At 44.6% G+C, this 23,086-nt stretch overlaps 1 protein-coding gene across 6 annotated transcripts in view; it reads left to right on the top strand.

The window, feature by feature from the left end:
- The window catches only part of Rap1gap2 (RAP1 GTPase activating protein 2), a 277,672-nt gene that overhangs the window by 214,845 nt on the left and 39,741 nt on the right, over nucleotides 1-23,086 (top strand). For all 6 annotated transcript variants that reach the window (XM_045158300.1, XM_004667836.2, XM_045158299.1 and 3 more), the window contains 4 exons: nucleotides 6,626-6,704; nucleotides 7,874-7,927; nucleotides 12,147-12,230; nucleotides 21,419-21,519. In XM_045158300.1, the coding sequence (XP_045014235.1) occupies nucleotides 6,626-6,704; nucleotides 7,874-7,927; nucleotides 12,147-12,230; nucleotides 21,419-21,519 (318 nt within the window). The remainder of the gene's footprint in view (nucleotides 1-6,625; nucleotides 6,705-7,873; nucleotides 7,928-12,146; nucleotides 12,231-21,418; nucleotides 21,520-23,086) is intronic.

Here is a 23,086-nt window from a genome sequence, read left to right as displayed (position 1 = left end):
GAGGGGAACTAAACCAGGGTGGCCTGTACTGAGAATAGAGAAACGTGGGTGGAAAGTTCCAAACACCTGGGCAAAACTGACATTAAGAATGACAGTCAGAATGCCAACAAATGGAAGAGGGGCTTACTGTTGGTGAAATGCAAATAGTGGTATGATTTCAAAATGACTTAAATATATATAAGACCTTAAAAAGACAAATAAATGGGCTGGAGAGATGGCTTAGCTGCCTGTGAAGCCTGAGGACTCCAGTTCAAGGCTCTATTCCCCAGGACCCACGTTAGCCAGATGCACAAGGGGGCGCACGTGTCTGGAGTTCGTTTGCAGTGGCTGGAAGCCCTGGCGGGCTCATTCTCTCTCTCTGCCTCTTTCTCTCTCTGCCTGTCACTCTAAAATAAATAAATGAAAAAAAAAAAAGACAAATAAATATTCTCTGTAGCATGGGTAATAAGTTGCAGAACAGAGAAATGAATTAAGAACACAGGAATGTATAAAGAAAATAATTAGAATGATAAGAATAAAAAATAGCCGGGCATGGTGGTGCACGCCTTTAATCCCAGCACTCGGGAGGCAGAGGTAGGAGGATTGCCATGAGTTCAAGGCCACCCTGAGATGACAGTTAATTCCAGGTCAGCCTGGACCAGAGTGAGACCCTACCTCGAAAAACCAAAAAAAAAAAAAAGGATAAAAAATAGTTGTTGAAATAAATAATACATAGGAGAAAATCTGGTCTGTTCAAAGAGTGAATTAGAAGATAGTTCCAAGGAATTCATCCAGAACAAGAACAAATAAAGAGATTAAGCATAAGAAAGAGAAGATAAGATATGTTGATAATAGATGAGGTGGCCATTAGCATTTATCTCAAAGGCACCCAGAAGGAAAGAACAAAGAGATGAGTGAATAATGAGCTGAGAATATTTGAAAATCAAGCAACACTCACAACGTGCTGTGAATCATGATTTTAAGGCAAAAAAATATGATTGTAGACATGTTGAAGTAAAATATCAAAAGTCAAAGATTAAAAAGGTTTCAAGCCATCTGAAGATAAAAGATAACCTGTGAGGTAATGAAAACAAAGCTGACAGCAGACTTTCTCTGGGTTATAATAGTTGTTGGAAGATACTGGGCCAGTATTTTTAGAGCGTTACAATCAATCAAGCCAGCCAGCCAGCGAACATGCAATAAATATTTTTTTTTTGCAATAAATACTTTTAATTTAAAATTATATACCCAGAAACACTATCAGCAAAATAAAGCAAACTGTTCAAAAACACAAGGACAGAGTGCCTCTTGAGGTCTCCCTGAAAGAATTACTAAAGGGTGTATTTCAGCCAGAAGAGAGCCCAGAAGAAAAGATGATGCATTAGGGCTGGAGAGATAAATCAGTGGTTAAGGCACTTGCCTGCAAGCAGAGAGAGAGAGAGAGAGAGAGAGAGAGAGAATATGAATGATAGTGGGCACCCTAGGGTCTCCAGCCACTGCAAACCAACTCCAGATGTGTGCTCCACTTTGCACATCTGGCTTATGTGGGTCCTGGGAATCGAGCCAGGATCTTTTGGCTTTGCAGTCAAATGCTTTAACCGCTAAGCCATCTTAACAGCCCTAATTGTTTTTTGTTTGTTTGTTTATTTTTCGAGGTAGGGTCTCACTCTAGCCCAGGCTGACCTAGGATTCACTATGGAGTCACAGGGTGGCCTCAAACTCATGGTGATCCTCCTACCTCTGCCTTTTGAGTGCTGGGATTAAAGGAGATACACCACCATGCCCGGCTCCTAAAATTTTTTTTTTTTTTTTGGTTTTTCGAGGTAGGGTCTCACTCTGGCTCAGGCTGACCTGGAATTCGCCATGGAGTCTCAGGGTGGCTTCGAACTCTCGGTGATCCTCCTACCTCTGCCTCCCGAGTGCTGGGATTAAAGGCGTGCGCCACCACGCCCGGCTTTTATTGTATCTTTTAAAAAATATTTTAGGCCGGGCGTGGTGGCGCACGCCTTTAATCCCAGCACTCGGGAGGCAGAGGTAGGAGGATCGCCGAGAGTTCGAGGCCACCCTGAGAATACATAGTATACATAGTGAATTCCAGGTCAGCCTGAGCTAGAGTGAGGCCCTACCTTAGAAACCCCCCCCCCAAAAAAAAAGATACAATAAAAACATAACAAGAAATAGTTAAGTGATATTAACAAATGTAATTATTAAGTGGGAAAAAGAAGTAATTTGTAGCATATTTAAAAGGAAGATTGAACTACATCTGAAACAAGTAGTAAGGGTGCTGGAAAGGGAAGAAATGGGTAGATAAAACAGGCTGGGCATGGTGTTGCACACCTTTAATCCCAGCACTTGGGAGGCAGAGGTAGGAGGATCGGCCACCCTGAGACTCCATAGTGAATCCCAGGTCAACCTGGGCCAGAGTGAGACCCTACCTTGAAAAGCAAACAAACAAACAAACAAACAAACAAACAAAAAAATAGAGATAGATAATAACTGTAGAGAATACTGGGAAAATCAACACATTTATTATAAAATTTAGAAATAATTTACACCCTACAAATAAATGGAAACAAAATAATAAAACCAAATCAAACAAGAATTATAAATGTCTACAACTTTACTCAGTTGAATGCTGCAAAGGAAAGGAAAAAGAGGAAGAAAACCCCCCATAAGGAAGAGAAAATATAAAATGATAAATTCAAGGTAATTTGTTTTGGGGGAGGTGAGGGTTTTGAGATAGGACCTCGCTTTAGCCCAGGCTGACCTGGAATGTGCTGCATAGTCCCAGACTGCCTTTGAACTCCTGGCACTTCTCCTGACTTAGCCTCCCCAGTGCTGGGATTAAAGGCGTGCACTATCACACACGGCTAATTCAAGAGAATTTCAAATGTTAATAGTTTTAATAAATATAAATAGGTTAAATTAACTACTAGAATATTAGCTATTAGATTGAATTAAAAATCCAGCCATATTCTCATAAGAAACACAATTAAGGAAAAGTGACATGGAAGAATTTAAATTGTTTTGTTTATTTTTATTTATTTATTTAAGAGTGACAGAGGAAGGAGGGAGAGGGAGAGAATGGGCACACCAGGGCCTCCAGCCACTGCAAATGAACTCCAGATGTGTGTGCCCCCTTATGCATCTGGCTAACATGGGTCCTGGGGAATCGAGCAGATCATTGTGAGTGCAAGGCCAGCATGAGGCTACAGAGTGAGTTCCAGGTCAGCTTGGGCTAGAGTGAAACCCTGCCTCAACTTCTCCTCCAGACCCTAAAAAACACAAATATAAACCGGACTTCGTACTAAGTTAACAAGATAAAAATGATGTCATATAGATTATATTTCTTGTATATGACAGTTATAAATCAACAATTAAAATACTCAAAGAAAAGTTTTTGTATTTGGAAAATTTTTTAAAAGACCCTTTAAAATAACTCGTGGGCTAAAGAGGAAATCACAAGGGAACTGACAAAATATTTAAAACAAATGTCAATAAAAATGCTACCTATCAAAGTGGTGTGTGGGATGCAGTTAAAATGGTATTTATATAGAGATGCACTTGAGAAAAAGAAGAAAAATGAAATGAGTAAGCTTTCAGGCCAGGAAGTTTGACAAAAAAAAAAAAAAATAGTAGAAAAAAACCTATCTCTTTGAGAAGACTAATACAATAGACCAACCTCTAGGGAAGACTGATTAAGGAAAACAGAAAAGATACAAATAGGAGCTAAGGAATAGCTCAGTGCTAGAGGACTAGCCTAGCGTATGTGAAGTCCTGGGCTTCATCCTAGCACTGCGAAACAACACCCCCTGCAAACAGATAATAATATATCAATGAAGGAGGGACGTAGCTACTAAGAGAGATGATGTCCCAAGAGGTTATAAAAAAAACAGTTTTATATACATGTGATAGATACTTTGATAGAAAAATTTAAATTGCTAAAACTGACTCAGTGAAGCATAGAAAAACCTAAACATTTGCCACAAAGAATGTTAAGAGGCTTTCTATAAAGGACAGCTGGCTTAGAGACATCACACACGAATTTTAGCAAACCTTTAAGGAACAGGGGGGGGAAAAAATCCTTGCATCAAACAAACCATTTCCGAGGATGAAAAGTTATCCTGTGATTTTGCTTGGCAGGAATAACACCTTGTTATCAAAATCTGGCAAGGAAAGTACATAAAAAAAAGAAAGGAAAAAGTAGGCCAGTGTAGCTTTTGAACATAGATATGAAAATCTAAATAAACAATTAACCAATTAAATTTAGCATGAAATTAAAAATCATATATCATAAGCCCATGGAGCTTTACCCTGGAATGAAAACATGGCTTAACAGAGATGTAATCCAAAGGCTAACAGATTAAAAACCATATGATTATCTCAGCAGATGCAGAAAAGCAGTCAGTAAAATTCAGCACTTTCATAATGTGTTAATGAGTCAGGGGAACAGGCTAAATTTAGAGTCTTATGTTGAGTCCCTTCCTAAAGCAGATCCCATCTCATTTATATTTTGAGTAAATCCAGATTTTCAAATATTAGATTATCTTTCATATAGATTCATTTGCATGTCAAAATCTAAATATATCCAGAAGGTAGGCCCAGTTTCTTTGGGAGAGTGTGTGTTTACACGCACAGAGAGAAAAGAGAGAGAGAGAAGGAAGAGAAGAGGAGACAGACAGAGCAAATGGGCATGCCAGAGTCCCAGCCACTACAAATGAATTCTAGATGCATGTATCACTTTATGCAACTGGTTTTATGTGGGTACTGGGAAATCAAACCAGAGTCGTTAGTTTTTTCAGGCAAGCACCTTAACCACTGAGCCATATCTTTGGCTCAAACAAGTATTTCTTTTTCAGTTTTATTTACGTGTGTGTGTGTGTGTGTGTGTGTGTGTGTGTGTGTGTGTGTGTCGGGGAAAGGAGAGAATGAACACACGAGGGCCTCTAGCCACACTGCAAATGAACTCCAGATGTATGCACCACCTAGGGGGAAATTGAACCAGGTCCTTGGGCTTTTCAGGCAAGTGCCTTAAGTGTTGAGCTATCTCTCTAGCTCCTTAACAACTTTTTTTATTGACAGGCTTCATTATATAAATATATATATACTGATCATAACCTCCCACTATCTTCTTTTGTCTCCCCTCTTATAGCTCCCCACCACTGAACTCTTTTTTCTTTCTTCCTTCCCTTCCTCCCTTCCTCCTTTCTTTCCTTCCTCCCTCTCTCCCTCCCTACCTCTCTCCCTCCTTTCCTTCCTTCCTTCCTTCCTTCCCTCCCTTCCTCTCTCCCTTCCTCTCTCTCTCCCTCCCTCCCTCCCTGCCTTCCTTCTTTCCTTGCAGGAAGAGAGAGGGAGATGAGCACATGAACATGGACACTTCAGAGCCTCTAGCCATTGCAGACAAACTCGCTGCATGTGCCACTTTATGCATTTGTTTTTACATGGGCACTGGGAAATTGAACCCATATCAGCAGGCTTTGCAAGAAAGTGCCTCTAGGGCGTGGTGGCGCACGCCTTTAATCCCAGCACTCGGGAGGCAGAGATAGGAGGATCGCTGTGAGTTCGAGGCCACCCTGAGACTCCATAGTGAATTCCAGGTCAGCCTGGGCTAGAGTGAGACCCTACCTCAGAAAACAAACAAAAAAACAACAACAACAAAAAAAAAAAAAAGAAAGAAACAAAGTGCCGTAACCACTGAGTCATCTCCACATTTCCAGCCTTCTTTTTATTTTTCATTTTTTCTCTCTTTCTTTTTTTTGAGACAGGCTCTCACTATAGCCCAGGTTGACTTGGAACTCACTTTGTAGCTCTAGGCTGGCCTTGAATGCATGGTGATCCTCAGCCTCCTGAGTGTTGGGACTAAAGGCATGCACCATCATACCTGACTTGAATCCCTTCTTCTTTCTAAATTGTCCTCTTCGATTTTGCTGTCATCAGTTTTTTCCCCTTCATATTCTGTAGGTCTTGTGTAGGTAGTGTCAGTCACTTTGAGGTCATGGATGCTATGACCAGTTAATGTGTGGGAGATAGCATTCCAAAGTTCTTCCTCCCTTCCTTTGGCTTTTACATTCTTTCTATCACCTCTTTTGCAATGGTCCCTGAGGAGAGAGGTGATAGAGATGTCTCACTCTGTGATGAACACTTCACTGTCACTTCTCAGCACTTGGATGAGTTTTGAATGTCTCCAGTGGTCACTTTTATCTGAAAAGAGAAGCTTCTGTGACCAAAAGTGAGAGTAGCGTTAATATATGGCTTAAACATATATTTAGAGGGAAATTTGGTGAGAGTTATATAGTCACTTAATCAAACAACAGTAGTAGCTTCTACCCAGGGCCTATAATTTCACCAGCTATAGGCTTTTGACTAGGTTTTCAGTACCAGATATGAATTCCCACCTGTGGAATGGGCCTCAGATTCATTCAACATACCAATGGCAGATATCTTTAAGTACCCAGCATTCCTGGGTTACGTAGGAAGGATTTTCCCACCAGGAGTGTGGTGCCCCACACATGGGCTGGGTGAAAGGAGTCATATCTGTCTCCATGAAGACCAGAGGGAGGGATTCTGCTTGATGTGACCCCAGACATCTTCCCCACTGACTTTTCTTTTGTGTGGGTGGCTTGTCTCACCTCATTCCCATGTGCAGGTCTAAAATGAAGACTGTGCATGAACGAATCCCCTTGGCTGGACTGAGCAAGTTGCCCAGTGTACCTCAGATTGCAAAGGTAAAAACCAATTTTGAGGGAAGACAGTGTCTTCTATCAACCCAGTCCTGGCTCTAGCCTTGGGCTGCAGGCTCTCCCCCTGGGGGCTAGGAGGTTACTTATAGATGGGGCTGGTGATGCTGAGATGAACTTCCAAGCTAGGCACAGTTATGGAGGAAGGACATTCATTTGAAGCTTACAGATCTGGGGGCAGTTCCGTCATGGTAGAAGAAGCCGGCTTGCTTTCACCGGTCCAAGCAGAGAGAGAAAAGGCACAGCCACACACACCAGCACCACCACAAAGCAAGCCAGCACACTCAGGAGCTCCGGGCAGAGCTCAAGCACTCTGCGCATCTTTAGACTGGGATTCCAAATCCACCCCACACCCTAGGGCTGGACCGTAGGATCCACACAGTGACAACCTCCTCCAGCCAGGTGGCCGCAGGTCTGAATTACATACTTTAATAAAATCCTCAATGTATTGGGGAACCATCCGTTCAAACAACCACGGGGCTGTTGGCAGCTGTGTCTGCCTTCCATATCCGCCCGTCCCCTGCTTGTCTTCGCTACTGAGGCTGTGTGGGAAATGGTGCAGTCCACGCCCTCTGCCCAGTAGTTCAGGAGAAGAGAAGTGGACAGACAGGGCTGGCCATGGTGAGTGCTGGTCCTTCAGAGGAGGAGAGGAGGGTGGTCAGAGAGGCTTTAATAGCTGGGGAGGGTCTTGAGCTGGGCTCGTGCATGGTCCAGGCCTAACTCTGCTGTGACTAAGGGACTGTCATTTGGTAGAGGGGCCCATGTCACCACATGTAACCAGGGCTTACATGGCATCGGAAACTGAGTTGGCTAATTGGGGCCAGGAGGATGTTTGACTGGGTTGAGTTGGACTCTCAACTCTGGAAACAGGAATGGTGGCAGAACTATTCCACATACCTTTTGTGGGAGCTTGGGGTGATGGTCTTGTGATATTCCAGTCAAAATGACGTGTCTGAGACTTCATCTTGTTCCTCCTGTCACTTTGTCAGGAAACCACTGAAATCTAGTTGGCTGGCCTGGCGAGCAGTGGCGTCCGAGTGTGAGCCCGGCCTCACGATTTTGCATGCCTTGCCTTCTGTGCCATTTTCTCTCTGTGGGCAGAGGAGCCTGTGTTTGCCCTGTGAGGTGGTCCCTGACTCTGTCCTCTCTCTCCTCAGGCTTTCTGTGATGATGCTGTGGGGCTCAAATTCAACCCTGTCCTGTTCCCCAAGGTGAGACCCTTTCTGTGCTGGCAGCGTGTTATCCAGGGCTCTGCAGCTTGGCATGGATACCTCTGGCTCTGCAGGGAGTTTGCTGTAACATGGGGTCTCTGTGAGGCCTCCATAATAAACCTCCATATTTCCCTCTCTTCTTGCCCACCCTTCCACAAACTGGTCTCTTAGGAACCACCACCCAGCTATGCCTGGGTTTCCAGCCCAGCCTGCTGTGAAAATGACAGAAAGCAGCAGCTTTGTAGCATTTCCACCTCACCCCAGCCTACCTGCCAGAGGCCAGTGTGGAGGCGTTGGAGGTACAGAGCGCAGCTCAAGCCTCTTTTCCCGGTGAAGCTCTGAGGCCTCCCAAGCCCCTGCTGTTGTAGTTAATCAAGTGGCTGGCTTTCTGATATTCGTCCTCTTATGATTGGCCTAGTCATGACCCCAGTTATGGTGTGGGGATGTGAACAAAACAAGACAGTACACCCAGTCAAGTGCAATTACGGAACAGCAGGACCTAAATCATCCACAGTGAAGAACTGCTTGAACTTGGCCACAGGAGAGGAGCCTGCGCACCGCCTGCTTCTTTTTTTTTTTAATTTTTTTTTGTTGTTTATTTTTATGTATTTATTTGATAGCGACAGACAGAGAGAGAAAGAAGCAAAGAGAGAGAGAATGGGCACTTCAGGGCCTTCAGCCACTGCAAAACTCCAGATGCGTGTGCCCCTGGCTAATGTGGGTCCTGGGGAATTGAGCCTCGAACTGGGATCCTTAGGCTTCACAGGCAAGCACTTAACTGCTAAGCCATCTCTCCAGCCCCCGCCTGCTTCTTCATGAGCCAGCGGGGCTCAGGGGACAACATGGGAGCAGAGCTGTGCTTCCGCCCGTGCGCTGCTTCCACTGTGGCTGGTACTGTCTGCCCCAGCTGAGGCTTTCTGGAGCCACCTATGCTACTTGCTGAGTCCCAGCTGGTCCAGGAACCATAAGTTGAGATCTCTGGTGGAGAAGAAAGATCCACACCCTTCTGGGGCACCCAGAACCTGCTGGAACACATGCCTTAAATATCCATGCCAGGGCTGGGACTGCTAGAAGCATTTTTTGGTAGTGAGGAGATGGCTCAGTTGGTGACGTTCTGCCACACAAGCATGAGGACCTGAATTTGGATCCCCAGCACCCACATAAAGGCCAAGTGTGTTGGTGTGCACCTGTAATCTCACCTTAGGGAGGCAGAGATGGAATCCCTGGGGTTTGCTGGATAGGTTGCTGGGTAGGATCAGTGAGGTCTGGGTTCAGTGAGAGAACTTGTCTCAAAAAATAAGGCAGAAAGCCAGGCATGGTGGTGCACGCCTTTAATCCTAGTGCTCAGGAGGCAGAGGAGGAGAATCACCGTGAGTTCAAGGCCACCCTGAGATGACATAATGAATTCCAGGTCAGCCTGAGCTAGAGTGAAACCCTACCTTGAAAAAAAAAATAAGGTAGAGGGCTGGAGAGATGGCTTAGCGGTTAAGCACTTGCCTGTGAAGCCTAAGGACTGGTTTGAGGCTTGATTCCCCAGGACCCACGTTAGCCAGATGCACAAGGGGGCGCACACGTCTGGAGTTCGTTTGCAGTGGTTGGAGGCCCTGGCACGCCCATTCTCTCTCACTCTCTCTCTCTGACTCTTTTTTTTTTTTTCTCTGTCTGACTCTCTCTCAGTCTGTTGCTCTCAAATAAATAATTTTTTAAAAAAATGAACAAAAAATAAGGTGGAGGTCTGGAGAGATGACTTAGTGGTTATGGCACTTGCCTGCAAAGCCAAAGGACTCAGGTTCAATTCCACATAAGCCAGATGCACAAGTTGGTGCATGCATCTGGAGTTCATTTGCAGTGGCTGAAGGTTCTGGCATGCCCATTCTCTCTTTCTCCCTCTCTCTTTGCCTCTTTCTTTTTCTCTTTCAAATAAATAAAAAAAAAAAATAAGGTAGAGGCCTGGAGAGATGGCTTAGTGGTTATGGCACTTGCCTGCAAAGCCAAAGGACCCAGGTTTGATTCCCCAGTGCCTTTGTAAAGCCAAATGCACAAGGTGGGGTGGTGCATACATCTGGAGTTCTTTTGCAGTGGCAAGAGGCCCTGTCATGCCCATTCTCTCTTAGATAAAATTAATAAAATATTTTTTAAAAAAACTAAGGAGAAAAAAACTGGGGAGAGCACCCAGGATCCCCCTCTGTGTGTACACACTACACACATACACGTGCCCACATGCATACAAACACTCATGCACACACACACATTTTCAAGAGAAGAAATCAGAAAGGGTTTAACTGGGCATGGCTGCACATACTTGTAACTCCAGCCCTGAAGGGGGATGAAGACAGGTGAACTTTTGAGGCTCTCTGGTTAGCCAGTCTAACCAAAAATAGCAAGCTCTATGTTCAGTGAGAGGCTCTGGGAAATAAGGCAGAAGAGTGGTAGAGGAATGTATCCAGGATTGTCTTCTGGCTTTTGCATGCATGTGAACAGGGCACATGCATACACACACGTGCATGCGTACACACACACTCCCACAGAGAAGCATTTGTTTATCCATCTGAGGTTTCTGAGCTAGTGGCAGAGTTCTTGGCTGCACAGTGCTTTTCTCCCAGATGCCTCTCTCTAGCCATTTCAGCATCTGCAGACACTTAGTGGTAATATCCTACACTCCAGCAAATGTTTTCTGTTGCTCAGACTGACCTCCATTTGCAATTAAAGCTGAATTAGTAAAGCTTAACCACACTTAAAATCCCATCATAAAGGCTTAACTGAACCACAGGTTTGGCAATTTTTGTTGTCAAATCATATTAACCACGTGAACCCAGTGGTGCCCACGGACAAGGCTCTGTTTTCCTTGGAGAGTTCTGGCCAGGTGAAGAGCAGCTGTGTGTTTATGTCTGTGCTTAAAGGCCAAAGGACATCTGGTTGGGATGTGAAAGTGGCTGGGTGTGAGTGTGTGTATTCTTAAATATGTAGCATTTAGAAGTATGTGTGTGTGTTCTTAAATGTGCAGCATTTAGAAGGTTCCTTGGAAGGTCTCTGGTGCCTTTCCCTGGCAGGGCAGCCTTTCCTTCCCTTTGACTCACCTCAGGCAGCCATGGAGGACAGCTCCCAGGGCCTGGCAGCAAGGCTGTCACTGGGGAAGCCGAGAAGCTTCTGTTTTCTCAGGCAGCTGAGACCCTCACGAGGTAAAGAGTACCACACATTACAGCCAGTAGGCCACACCTGGCTTGCTCTTATGGCGTAACACATGGGCCAGTTCCTACTTCATATTGTAGAGGGTACCCCAGTAGCAACCAGTCTTCTCTTTCCCAGTAAAGCTTCCCTGTTCTGATCTTTCTGGAGATATCCACAGATGATGATGATGATGATGATGAAGAAGAAAAAGGGGGAGGAGGAGGAAGGGGAAAGATGAGGAAGAGGAGGAGAAGTTAGCTACCCCATGCTCACCACTTTGTATGTCTGATCTCACTGGATCTTCATTAACTCCACATCTCCATTTAACAGAGGAGGAAATTGAAATCCAAAGATGTTAACTGCCTCACTCAAAGCTCAAAACATCAGATTTGGAATTGGCGTTTAGTGTTTCTGACCACAGACATTGGTTCTGTGAGGCAAATTGGAAAACTTAGATAGGATCGATGGCCAGGTGTTTTTTTTTTTTTTTGGTCTTTACTCTTTGCATGTCTTATTAGGGTGTGTTCATTTTATGGATAAAGGGATTGAAGTCTGGGCAGGAGCAGTGGCTGGGCATGGCACTCTGAGATGCATCTGTTTGTCCATCTGTAGTGGCTGAGCTGCTGGCAGAGCCCTTAACTCACTCACAATTACATTGCTGAAGGTGGATTAGAACTAGAGTCATCCTTGCTGGTCACTCTGGAGGATCTGGCTTTACTTTTTATACCATGGATAAAATACTAGGGTAAAGGCAGTCCTCTTAGTGCCATGGAATTGCTTCTGTGCCCCAGCTGTGGCTGGCACCTCTGGATAGGCACAAAATGGATGAAGCAGAGGTTTGACTGCTGCCAGGGAAGACCAGGTGTTGAGCTCTAGTTTGTGCCTTGAGCTGCACCCTGACACCTGTGTATTTTCTCTCTTCCTCCATCTGTGTGGATGTCTCTGTGAGGGCACAGTGTTTGCCAAAATGGGTTCTTCTCTTTCTGTTTGCTTTTTCACTTGCTTCCAAATTAACAATAATCTTGATTTTCCCCCCTTTCCACATTTCCAGGCCTCCCAAATGATTGTGTCTTATGATGAGCATGATGTCAACAACACATTCAAGTTTGGAGTCATTTATCAAAAGGCCAGGCAGGTAAGCACCACTAATCCACACTGCGCCTTCTAGCCTCTGGTTTCTCATTTTGGAGTCACAGGAGCTCTGAACGAACTTTTTAAATGTTATGAATACGACTGTCACATTTGTGTGTGGAGTATGTGTGTATTCACGGTGTGTATGCATGTGTGTGTCCCGCGTGCTCATGTGCGGAGGCCAGGGGAAAAGATGTCAAGTGTTCTCGATTACTCTTCCACCACAGCCCCCTGAGACAGCCTCCCTGGACCTGGAGCTCTCCGTCTTTTGGTTAGGCTGTCTGACCAGAGAATCCCAATGATCCTCCTTTTTCTGCCCCCCTCAGCTGTAGAGTTACCAGGATGCATGGCCATGCCTAACTTTTGATTTTAATGTGGGTGCTGGGATTGAACTCAGGTCCTCATGCTGTGCAGCAAGTGCTCTTGCGCACTGAGACATCTCCCCAGCCCCACACAACTGTCAGATTCAAAGCTTGAATTGGATTGGAGGTGGCCAGATCTTCAAGAGTAGCTTTTCATGTAGTAAACTAATTCTTCCTGGATACCTCAGCTCCCATCAGAAAATCAAACAAGGTAGAGGGAATGGATTAGCATAAGATACTTCTCCCTTGGATCCCATTGACATCATGCTGGTACATTGAGACTAGACACGATGTAACTATTTATACCATGGAAATAGGCAAAGACACCAGGTTCTCTTTCCTCATTTGGAAGCGAGTGCCTCTAACCGCTGAATCTCTCCAGCCCATCTTTCTTCTTTGGAAAGCCAATTATTACAGCCAGTTAAAGAATTCACCAGCACATGACTGCTACCTTCTGCCTCTCGTAGCACTCACTTGCTTCTTTGGAGTTAGTTGGCCAAAGTGGTGTTTTCAAAAGTATGATTCCTTGAAGCTGGAGTCTGGTGAAGTATTCTATCTGCACCAACAGGGCCGGGGTGTTTGCTGTGGAGAAATATTCTAAAGGCTTTAAGAATCCTCTAGGTGAAGAAGTGCTTCTACCTTGTTGAACTCAGTGTTTTGTATATTTATATGACCACAAACAGCCCATCTTTCCTATCTGTTTCCACAATGAACTTTTTTAGTATCCTATGCAGAATGGTCAGCTGAAAGAACTACACATTTGTTTTTCTTTGTATTATCCAGGAGCCTACCATGATATACATACATATATACATACATGTGTGTGTGGGCACACATACACACAGATACATATGTCTGTTTCCAGTATACATGCATAGTCAATTATGTGAATTAATGAGTCAGTGAAAACCTTGTCCCTGCTAACAGAAGGCCATTGTGTATATCATCTGTGGGCTTTTGCATCACCATCTTTGTTGGCTAGATGACAGTTGATTTCCTTGTCTGAAGGTATTAGACCACACAAGACATGCATTTACTTAAAAACACTAATTATGTGAAGAGTTTAGGATATGAAAGGCCAACACTGAGGCATCTTATAATTCAAGGGAGATTATTCAGCAGCCACTCTAATTATTTTCACATATTGCATTTTTATTTCATACAGCTCAGCTAATATAACCCCTATAATTAAAGTTCTTTGCTGGAGAAATTTACCCAAACAGATCTTATAAGGTGATTACAATCCAAATGTTCCAGCAAAATTGTAATTACTGAGCATTAGCCATCCACTTCTGAGAAGGAGCCTATGTGTGGTTTGTGTACCTGATGCTGTGGGGGGCGGACGACAGGAAGACAAAATTCTTATTTTAAAAAATACTAGGCAGATTGTTGTTTTGCAAACCTACAGCTGGGGGACATTTAATATGAACATTCGTTGCATAAAATTCCTATGCTGGTCTTTGGATATAAATAAATCTCACCTACCTCTCCTGTTTGTCATGTACTGTGCTAAGCACTGGGGTGACACAGTGATGACTAAGACCTCCTCCCTGAGTGCACGGTCAAGCTCAAGGCCAGTATAAAGACACTGATAATGATAGTAACCAAGCGGGGCGTGACTCCTGGAAGAGTGGTGCCTGCCCCAGAACACACACTGCGCTGTTGTCCTACTGGAGCCATAGATTGTACTCTCCCACGCTCAGGCTGCATGGCTTAGGGCAAACAGGATGCCAGGCTAGAGTGACAAGGCCTTCATGGCATGCTAACAGTCAGAGATCAGCAAACTTTCCTGTAAAGGGCCAGGTAGTAGTAGAGTGTTCAGACTTCACGGGCCATGAGGTCTCTGTCCCAACCACTCCACTGCCTCCGTAGTGTAAAGGCAGCCATAGACAATTTGTAATGGATGGACCTGGCTGTGTTCCAATAAAACTTTATTTAGGAAAACAGGAAGCGGGTCAGACTTGGTCCTCTGGCCAGAGTTAGCTGGCTCCTAAATGTTTCCTAAATATCAAACAATCACAGACTGTACACAGAATCTATATTACATCTTATTCTGTCATAGGCCATTGTTATAATTTTTGTCACACTTACACTCTAAAGTATTTTCTTTTTTTTTTTCCCTGTGTATCCCATGTGTGCATGTGCGTATGTGTGTGTCCTTTTTAAATGTGTCTTTTGCACATGTGAAAGTCAGAGGAGAATGCTGTGTGTCTTTTTTTTCTCGAGTTAGTCTCTTCCTGAACCTGAAGCCTCTGTTTCTGGTCAGACTGATCAGCAAGCCCAGTGATTGTCTGGTCTCTGCTCCCCGTAGGACTGGGGCTACATGTGTGTGTAGACATGCCTAGCTTTTTAATGGCTGCTGGGAATCAAACAGAGTAAGACAGGCCCTCACAGGTCTTGTGCTTGTGTAGCAAGCACCCTCATCCATGCACCATCTCCCCGGCCCCTAAGTATTTTTCTTTTGTATGTCTGTGTGTTCATGAGTGTGTGCCAGTGTACACACTACACATGTAAGGTAAGAGGACAATTTCCCCAGTTCGTCCTTGCCTTTCCATCTCATTTGAGGCAGGGTTTTCTCTCTTTGGATCTTGTTAGCTCCTCTGTTGTTCTTTGCTGAGCTCCTGTGAGGTTTTGGGAAATTCTGCTCTGGCCCTCATCTTGCCCTCAATATGCTAGGGTTACAGAAGCCCACCATGGCTTCAGGCTCTCCACATAGAGCCTGAGGGCTGAAGTTGGGTACTCAGGCTTGAGTGGTGAGCACTCTGTCTACTGTGCCACCTCCCAGCCAAACATTTTCTTTCTTTCATTTTTCTCTTTAATTGTATGTATGTATGTATGAATGATGTATTTGCAAGGGGAAAGAGAGAAAAGAACATGGGTATGCCAGGGCATCTAGCCACTGCAAATGAACTCCAGATGCATGCACCACCATGCATCTGGCTTTATGTGGGCACTGGGGAATCAAACCCAGGTCATTAGGCTTTGTAGGCAAGCACCTTAACCACTGAGAAATCTCTTTATTTCCCCCCTTTATTTTATTTTCAATTTTTAAAAGATTTTATTTGAAAGAGGGAGAAAGGCAGATAGAATGGATACACCAGGGCCTCTATTCAATGCAAACGAACTCCAGACACATGTGCCACCTTGTGCATCTGGCTTACGTGGGTACTGGGAAATTGAACTTGGGTCCTTAAGCTTTGCAGGCAAGCACCTTAACTGCTGAGCCATCTCTTTAGCCCATCTTCCACCTTTTAAAAAGTATTTTCTTAATACAGTATTTTTTTCCAGGAATTAAAAAAATTATTAAGTAGAAAGTTGCATGGATATAGTGAGAGAGAGAGAGAATTGGTGTGCTGGCACTGTAATTGGACTCCAAATGCTTGCGCCATCTTGTGCACATGTGTGGTTTTGTGCATGCATCGCCTTGTGCATCTGGCTTATGTGGGATCTGGGGAATCAAACATGTGGGTCCTTAGGCTTGGCAGCCAAGAGCCTTAGCTGCTAAGGGCGGGGAGCAGGGCAGAGGAAAAGAGAATTGGTGTGCTGGGGCTTCAGACTCTGCAATCAAACTCCAAGTGTTTGCACCACCTAGTGGGCATGTGTGACCTTGTGCTTGCCTCACCTTTGTGCATGTGGGATCTGGAGAGTTGAACATGGGTCCTTAGGCTTTGCAGGCAAGTGCCTTAACCTCTAAGCCATCTCTCCAGCCCAATACAGTATTTTTTAACTTAAGTGAATTTATTTACTCATTTTTATTGTGCTGGAGATAAAACCCAGGACTTCACACATTCTAGGTAAGAGCTATACCATATCTCCAGTGTCTCCCCCCCTCCTTTGGGGTAGGGTCTCACTCTAGCCCAGGCTGACATGGAATTTACTAGGCAGTCTCAGGCTTTCCTTGAACTCAAAGCGATCCTTCTACCCCTGCTTCCTGAGTGCTGGGATTAAAGGCATGTGCCACCATGCCCAGCCTAGTGCCTTTATTTTTAAAGAAAATTCTAGATCACTACTCTTAACTGAAAAGCCAGTATCACTTGCTTTGAGATGAAAGTTATTTTAAAAAGGAATTACACACACACACACACACACACACACACTCATTCAGCTTGGCCTCACTTATGATCTTCCTGTCTTAGCCTCACAAATGCTTCTGAGATTTCACCTTTATGCTACATTGCTTGGCTCAAGAAGTACAATAGTAACAATATGGAGTTGCTTGCCAAAGGCTTGGAACCTAGAGAGTCTACTCTTATTTGTTATAAAGCAGGTGTGAACGGGGCTGGGATGTAGCTCACTGATAAGAGCACTGCAGCATGTGTGTGTGTGTGTGTGGGGGGGGACTCATTTTCCTTCCCTGTTTAGGTCAAAAAACCAAAAACAAAATAGCAACAACAACAACAACAAAAAGGCCCTGGTAGCAGGCATTAGGAAAGTGTAACAGTCTGTTCTTGAAGCGGCTGGGAAAATGAGGATTTCATGTGTGGCCACACCTTGCAGTCCAGGTGTTTGTGGAGCCTCTAGCTGTTTGTAGATCCTGACACCATGAACAAAGATTATTGATTAGACAGGGCTTGTCAGTGTTTTAAGACTGTCACTGTTTGCAGAATTTAAAACCATTTACAGTTTTGCTTTCTTTATTAATTGTGAAAACTTTTAGATATTTGTGAGTAAGAAATAATACAGAGAGAAGCCAGGGAGATGGCTAGTGGGACCGAGCACTTGCTGCGCAAGCGCGAGGACCTTGTCTCCAGCACCCACGTAAAAAGCTCTGCATGCCTGTACACCCAGCGCTGAGCGCGGCAGAGACCTGAGGATTGCTGGGACTCCCTGAGAAACAGGGAGGTCCGGGTCCAGAAAGAGACTGTATCAGAGAAACCTGCTCCTAAATGTAAATATCACACACACATGTGCGCACGCACACACACGCTACACACATACAAAAAGAAGGGGAAAGGGAACTGTAAAAAGAGGTCTCGTGTACCTTTTACCCAGTTTTTCCCCTTAAAGGTCTTACAAGAAGCACAATGTCACAGTTGGGATTTTGATATTGACACAATACACAGATCTTATTCAGATCTCCTGGTTTACACAGTATTTGTGTGTGTGTTTTTTTCCCTGTCATTTAATCTGCATTTAGGTTCCATAGTTAAGAAGCAGAATTTGGGCTGGGGAAATGGCTTAATGGTTAAGGTGTTTGCCTGTGTAGCTTAAGGACCCTGGTTCGATTCCCCAAGACCCATATAAGGGACGCATGTAAGCCAGATGACAAGGGTGGCTGGAGGCCCTGGAACACCCATTTTCTCTCTCCCTGCCTCTTCTTCTATCTCTGTCTCATAAATAAATAAACAAACAAATAAGTAAAATGTTAGAAAAGAGAAGCAGAATGGCCTCATCACGGGGTGCTATTGCCTGCTCCTTCTATAGTCACAACCTGTCTCCTTCCTGCTTCTGCCCTCCCTTTCCTCTCCAGTCTTGCCCCCTGGCAACCATTAATCTATGCTCCAACTTCACAACTTTATTTCCAAATGTTAACTGGTGCAATCGTGTGGTATATCACTTCTCAAGGTTGCCTGTTCTCAGCAGATTCATTCACCTTCTCAAGGGTGTCACTAATTCCTTCCTCTCTCCTTTCCCTCCTTTTTAATTTATTTAATATTTGATTTATTATTTATTTTCAAGCAGAGACACACAGAGAGATTGGGTGCACCAGAGCCTCTTGCTACTGCACATGAACTCCAGATGCAAGCACCACTTTGTGCATTTGGCTTTATGTGGGTACTGGGGAATTGAACCTAGGCTGTCAGGCTTTGCAAACAAGCGTTTTTTTGACACTGAGCCATCTCTTCAGCCTCTATTTTATTTATTTTGATGTAGGGTTTCAGGACCTGGAAATTTGCTGTGTAGTTTCAAGCTGGCCTCAAAGTTACAGCGATCCTCTTATCTCTACCTCCCAAGTGCTGGGATTAAAGGTGTTTGCCACCATGTCTGGCTATTTGTTATTTATTTTATTTTATTTTTTGTTTTTTGAGGTATGGTCTCATTCCAGCCCAGGCTGGCCTGGAATTCACTATGTAGTTTCAGGGTGGCCTTGAACTAACAGTGATCCTCCTACCTCTGCCTCCTGAGTGCTGGGATTGCAGGCGTGCACCACCATGCCCAGCTTCCTATTTGTTATTTTTGATAGAGTCTCACTGTGAAGCCCAGGCTGGCCTTGAACTCCTGATCCTCCTTCTTGAGCAGGGATGACAGGTCCTCCCGTTTAGCTCGTTTCTTTAGTTCATGGCATAGCTACGCCATGGTTTGTTGAGCCATTCATTCCTTGCAGGACATTGGATTTTTTCCAGCATTGGGCTATTATGAATAGAACTCCTGTGAACATTTGTATATAAGCTCTGGTTTTTGTGAACATATGTTTTCATTTCTTTGGGATAAATGCCTTGGAGTACAATTGCTGGTTGTATGATAATTATATGTTTAGTTTTGTAAGAAACTGCCAAGCCATTTTCTCAAGTGGTTGTTTCTCCATCAGCGTATGAGCGATCCAGTTTCTCGTCATCCTTGCCAGACTGGGTGGTATCACTGCCTTTTTATGTTAGTCTTTCTGATAGCTACGCAATGATTTCTCATTATGGATTTGATTTGCAGTTCTCTGAACAGCTAACCACATTGAAATCTTTTCATTTGCTATGTGTCCTCTTAGGTAAAATGTCTGTCAATGTCTTTTGACCATTGCAAATGATAATTTTTTCTTACTGTTGAGTTAATTTTTTATAATGATTTTATTCCTACCATGCAATTCATAATGGCAAGTGAATATATCTCCATAAAGTTGTTTATAGTATAATCACACAGTGGTACCACAACTTTCTGATTACAGGACATTTTCATCATTCAAAATAAACCTTGTACTCCCTAGCAGATACTCCAACCCCATGCCCTGCCCTGGCAGCTACTAATCTGCTTTTAGTCTCTCTGGGTTTGCCTGTTCCAGACCTTTAATAAGTAGAAGCGTATGATATATGATCTCTTGGTCTGATTTCTTTCATTTAGCATGATTTTTTCAGGGTTCATCCATATTTTTGTTCATGCTATCACTCCATTCCTTATTTATGACTAAATAATAGTTCATTGTATGAATATACCACATTTAAAAAGATCTGACTGGGCTTGGTGTCACACACATTTAATTTTTGCACTTGGGAGTCAGAGCTAGGAGGATCACTGTGAGTTCAAGGTCAGCCTGAGACTACATAGTAAATTCCAGGTCAGCCTGGGCTGCAGCAAGACCCTACCTTGAAAAACAAAAACAAAAACAAAAACAAAAACAAAAAAAAGAAGAAGAAGAAGAAGAAAAAAACCTAGAAAAATTTTTATGTAAGGTGCTGGAGAGACAGTTCAGTTGGTAAGGTGCTTACAAGAATGTGGACTAGAGTTCAGATTCCCAGAACCTATGTAAATGTTAGGCATGGTGGTGGTGCGTAGTTACAAGCCACACAGGCTTGAGGACCTGAGTTCAGGTCCCAGAATCCATGTAAATGTCAGGGGTAGTGGTGTGTACCTCTAGTCTCAGTGCTGGAGGGGCAGAGACAGGAAGCCTTAGGCCTCATTGACTAACTAGTCAAACCAAATTAGTGAAGTATAGTTTAGTGAGAAACTCTGCCTCACAGAGAAAGGTGGAAAGTGATCAAGTAAGACACCTGACATTGATCTCTGGCCTCTATATGTATGCACACATATGTGTGCCTACATTTCCCCCACATAGGAATATTCTCTCTCTCACACATGCACACACACACACTTACCATGCACACATGCAAAAGGATCTGTCCTTCACGGGCAGGCCTGTGGGCTGCTTCTACTTGTGGATTGTCACACGTGGTACTGCTGTCCACATGCATGGGCAGAGTCTTGTGGACACACATTTTGACTTGGCTCGGGCAAGTCAAAGCTAGAGGTGAGATTGCTGGGTCACATGTTAACTGTATCTTGGAACTTTTGAGGGACTGCCACACTCCCCTTAGCAGTGAATAGGGTTCTGATTCTTCCACATCCTCAGCACACCCAGTCTTCTCTCTCTATCCTAGTGGGTGTGCAGTGGGGTCTTGTACTTTGATGACTGAGAAGATTGCGTATGTTGTGTCTATGTGTGTAGCAGCAGTATTAGTGCATGTGGTGCATACATGTGTGTAGGTATGTGTGCCCTGTGAGTACATGTGTGGATGCCAGAAGAGAACACTGGGTTTCTCCTCTATTACTTTCCCTTCCACCTTTTCCCCTTGAGATGGAGCCTCTCACTAAATCTTGAACTCCCCCTTTTGTTTTGTTAGACTTGCTGACCATGGAGCTCCAGCAATCCTGCTGTCTCTGCCCCGCCTCAGCACTGGGGTTACAAACATGTGTAGCCATGCCCACAACTGGGTGCTAAGGCTCAAATTCAGGTCCTCATGCTTACTCAGTAGCACCCCTACCCACTGAGCCATCTCCCCAGCCCCTACTGAGGAGTTCTGAGACTTCGTGGTATGTTCCTACTGCTCGTTCTGTGTTAGAAATCCAGTGATCAGCCTCACGTACGATCGTACTTTGGTATGGAGTGTAAGAGCTCTTCAGCTTGGCCCTTTGCTGACCTCCACTGAAGTAGAAAGGCCTCCTGAGCTGAGCCCGGGACCCAGCCGTGCTTGTGCTCCCCGTCACCTCTTCCTGCAGCGGAGGACAGCATAGCAAATGCACTAGAGACAGGGAAGAAGGAAGGCAGGGACTGAACCTGGACATCCTTTTGCTCAGTAAGTACCAAGAAGACTTTGTGTAACTCTTGTCCCTGCTTGTGTTGCAGACCCTGGAGGAAGAGCTCTTTGGGAACAATGAGGAGAGCCCAGCCTTTAAGGAGTTCTTGGACCTTTTGGGAGACACGATCACGCTGCAAGACTTCAAAGGGTGAGTGTTAGTTGAGGAATGGCTGCTCTATGAATGGGGCTCCAGGGCAGGGCCAGGGACAGACAGTATCCTTGGGGGACGCGGGGCTGCTTTCAGCATCCTTCTCCTCCTCATGTACGTGCATGCCTGCGGAGTGGGTGGTGGTGGAGGGTAGTCTAGCATGGCAGCTTGTCTGGAAGGCGTTGACCTTAGGATTCCCGATGAGATTGCTCCCTGCAAGGTTTGCCTTCCTAATTACATTTGGCTCAGACTGAGAGTGAAATGAATCTACCTACCCACCACTCACCTGGCAGGCAAGAGAGAACCCTGTGCGGTTTGGAAGAAAATGACCCAATTTGAACCATGCAGGAAGAACGGGTAATTAAGACGTCGTGGAAACATAATAGTGCTCTAGGAAGCAGTTCGTGCAGCAATGGTATGGGCCTTTAAATGTACAAGAAAGATAGAATATTCTGGCTGTTGTTTGGAAAAGTCAACATTTGGGAGTATTTCAGACCTGTCCAACTAAGTGGCTGGCACATGGCTCAGAGCCCTGGAATTCTCCCCCTGCCAAGGAGCCAAAATAACAGAGGCAGCTAACCCTGTAAGTCAGAGCACTCAGTCCAGATGCGTGGTTGCAGTAGGTACCAGTCATTGCTTTCTTCCTCTGCTTCCTTCTTTTCTCTCTCCCTTCTTCCTCTGTCTTCCCTCCTCTTCAAAGTCACCACTGTTGTCTGGAGTCGGTCACACCTCTGCTATTCATTAGCTCTAAGAGGTTGGACAAGTGACCTTTCTTGGACAAGCCTCAGTCTCCTCATATATAAAAAGGGAAATGAAGGTAATATCAACCCCACAGGCCGTTGGGGTGTTGGAGCAGCTGTGCATTTGAAGCCGCTAGCTGGTAGTCGTCACTGCTCTTGTCTTCTCGTGGACTTTGAGGTGCCATCGTTAGGAGAAGCATCATGCCTTTTGTGATATAAAAATGTGATGAGGGGAGCCAGGCGTGGTGGCGCACACCTTTAATCCCAGCACTCGGGAGGCAGAGGTAGGAGGATCGCCGTGAGTTCGAGGCCACCCTGAGACTACATAGTTAATTCCAGGTCATCCTGAGCTAGAGTGAGACTCTACCTTGAAAAACAAACAAACAAAAAAAAAAGTGATGAGGGGATTGGAGAGATAGATTAGCGGTTAAGGTACTTGCCTGCAAAGCCAACGGACCCAGGTTTGATTCTCCAGGACCCACGTAAGTCAGATGCACAAACATTGGTCTGGAGTTTGTTTGCAGCAGCTAGGGGCCTTAGTATGCCCACTTTCTCTGTGTCTGTCTCTTCCTATCTCAAATAAATAAATGAAGATTTTAAAGATGTGATGAAGTACATTTTATTAATGTCCCTGTGGGATCCAGAGATGATGCAATTACACCCCTTGATGTTATAGAGAAGGGAAACTGAGGCCCACAGAGACTAAGTGATACTCCCAAGGTCACATGCTGGGTTAGTGACAGAAATGGTCTGAAACCTGGAAGGCCTGCCTGCCTGTCAGCTCCCTTTTGAGCACATTTTCTGGTCTGGATCCAGTGCTGGGGGTC

The sequence above is a fragment of the Jaculus jaculus genome, chromosome 9, assembly GCF_020740685.1.
Source record: "Jaculus jaculus isolate mJacJac1 chromosome 9, mJacJac1.mat.Y.cur, whole genome shotgun sequence".
NCBI lineage: Eukaryota > Metazoa > Chordata > Mammalia > Rodentia > Dipodidae > Jaculus > Jaculus jaculus.
The sequence above is the reverse complement of the archived record's forward strand: the minus strand, read 5'-3'. Positions and strand labels throughout refer to the sequence as shown.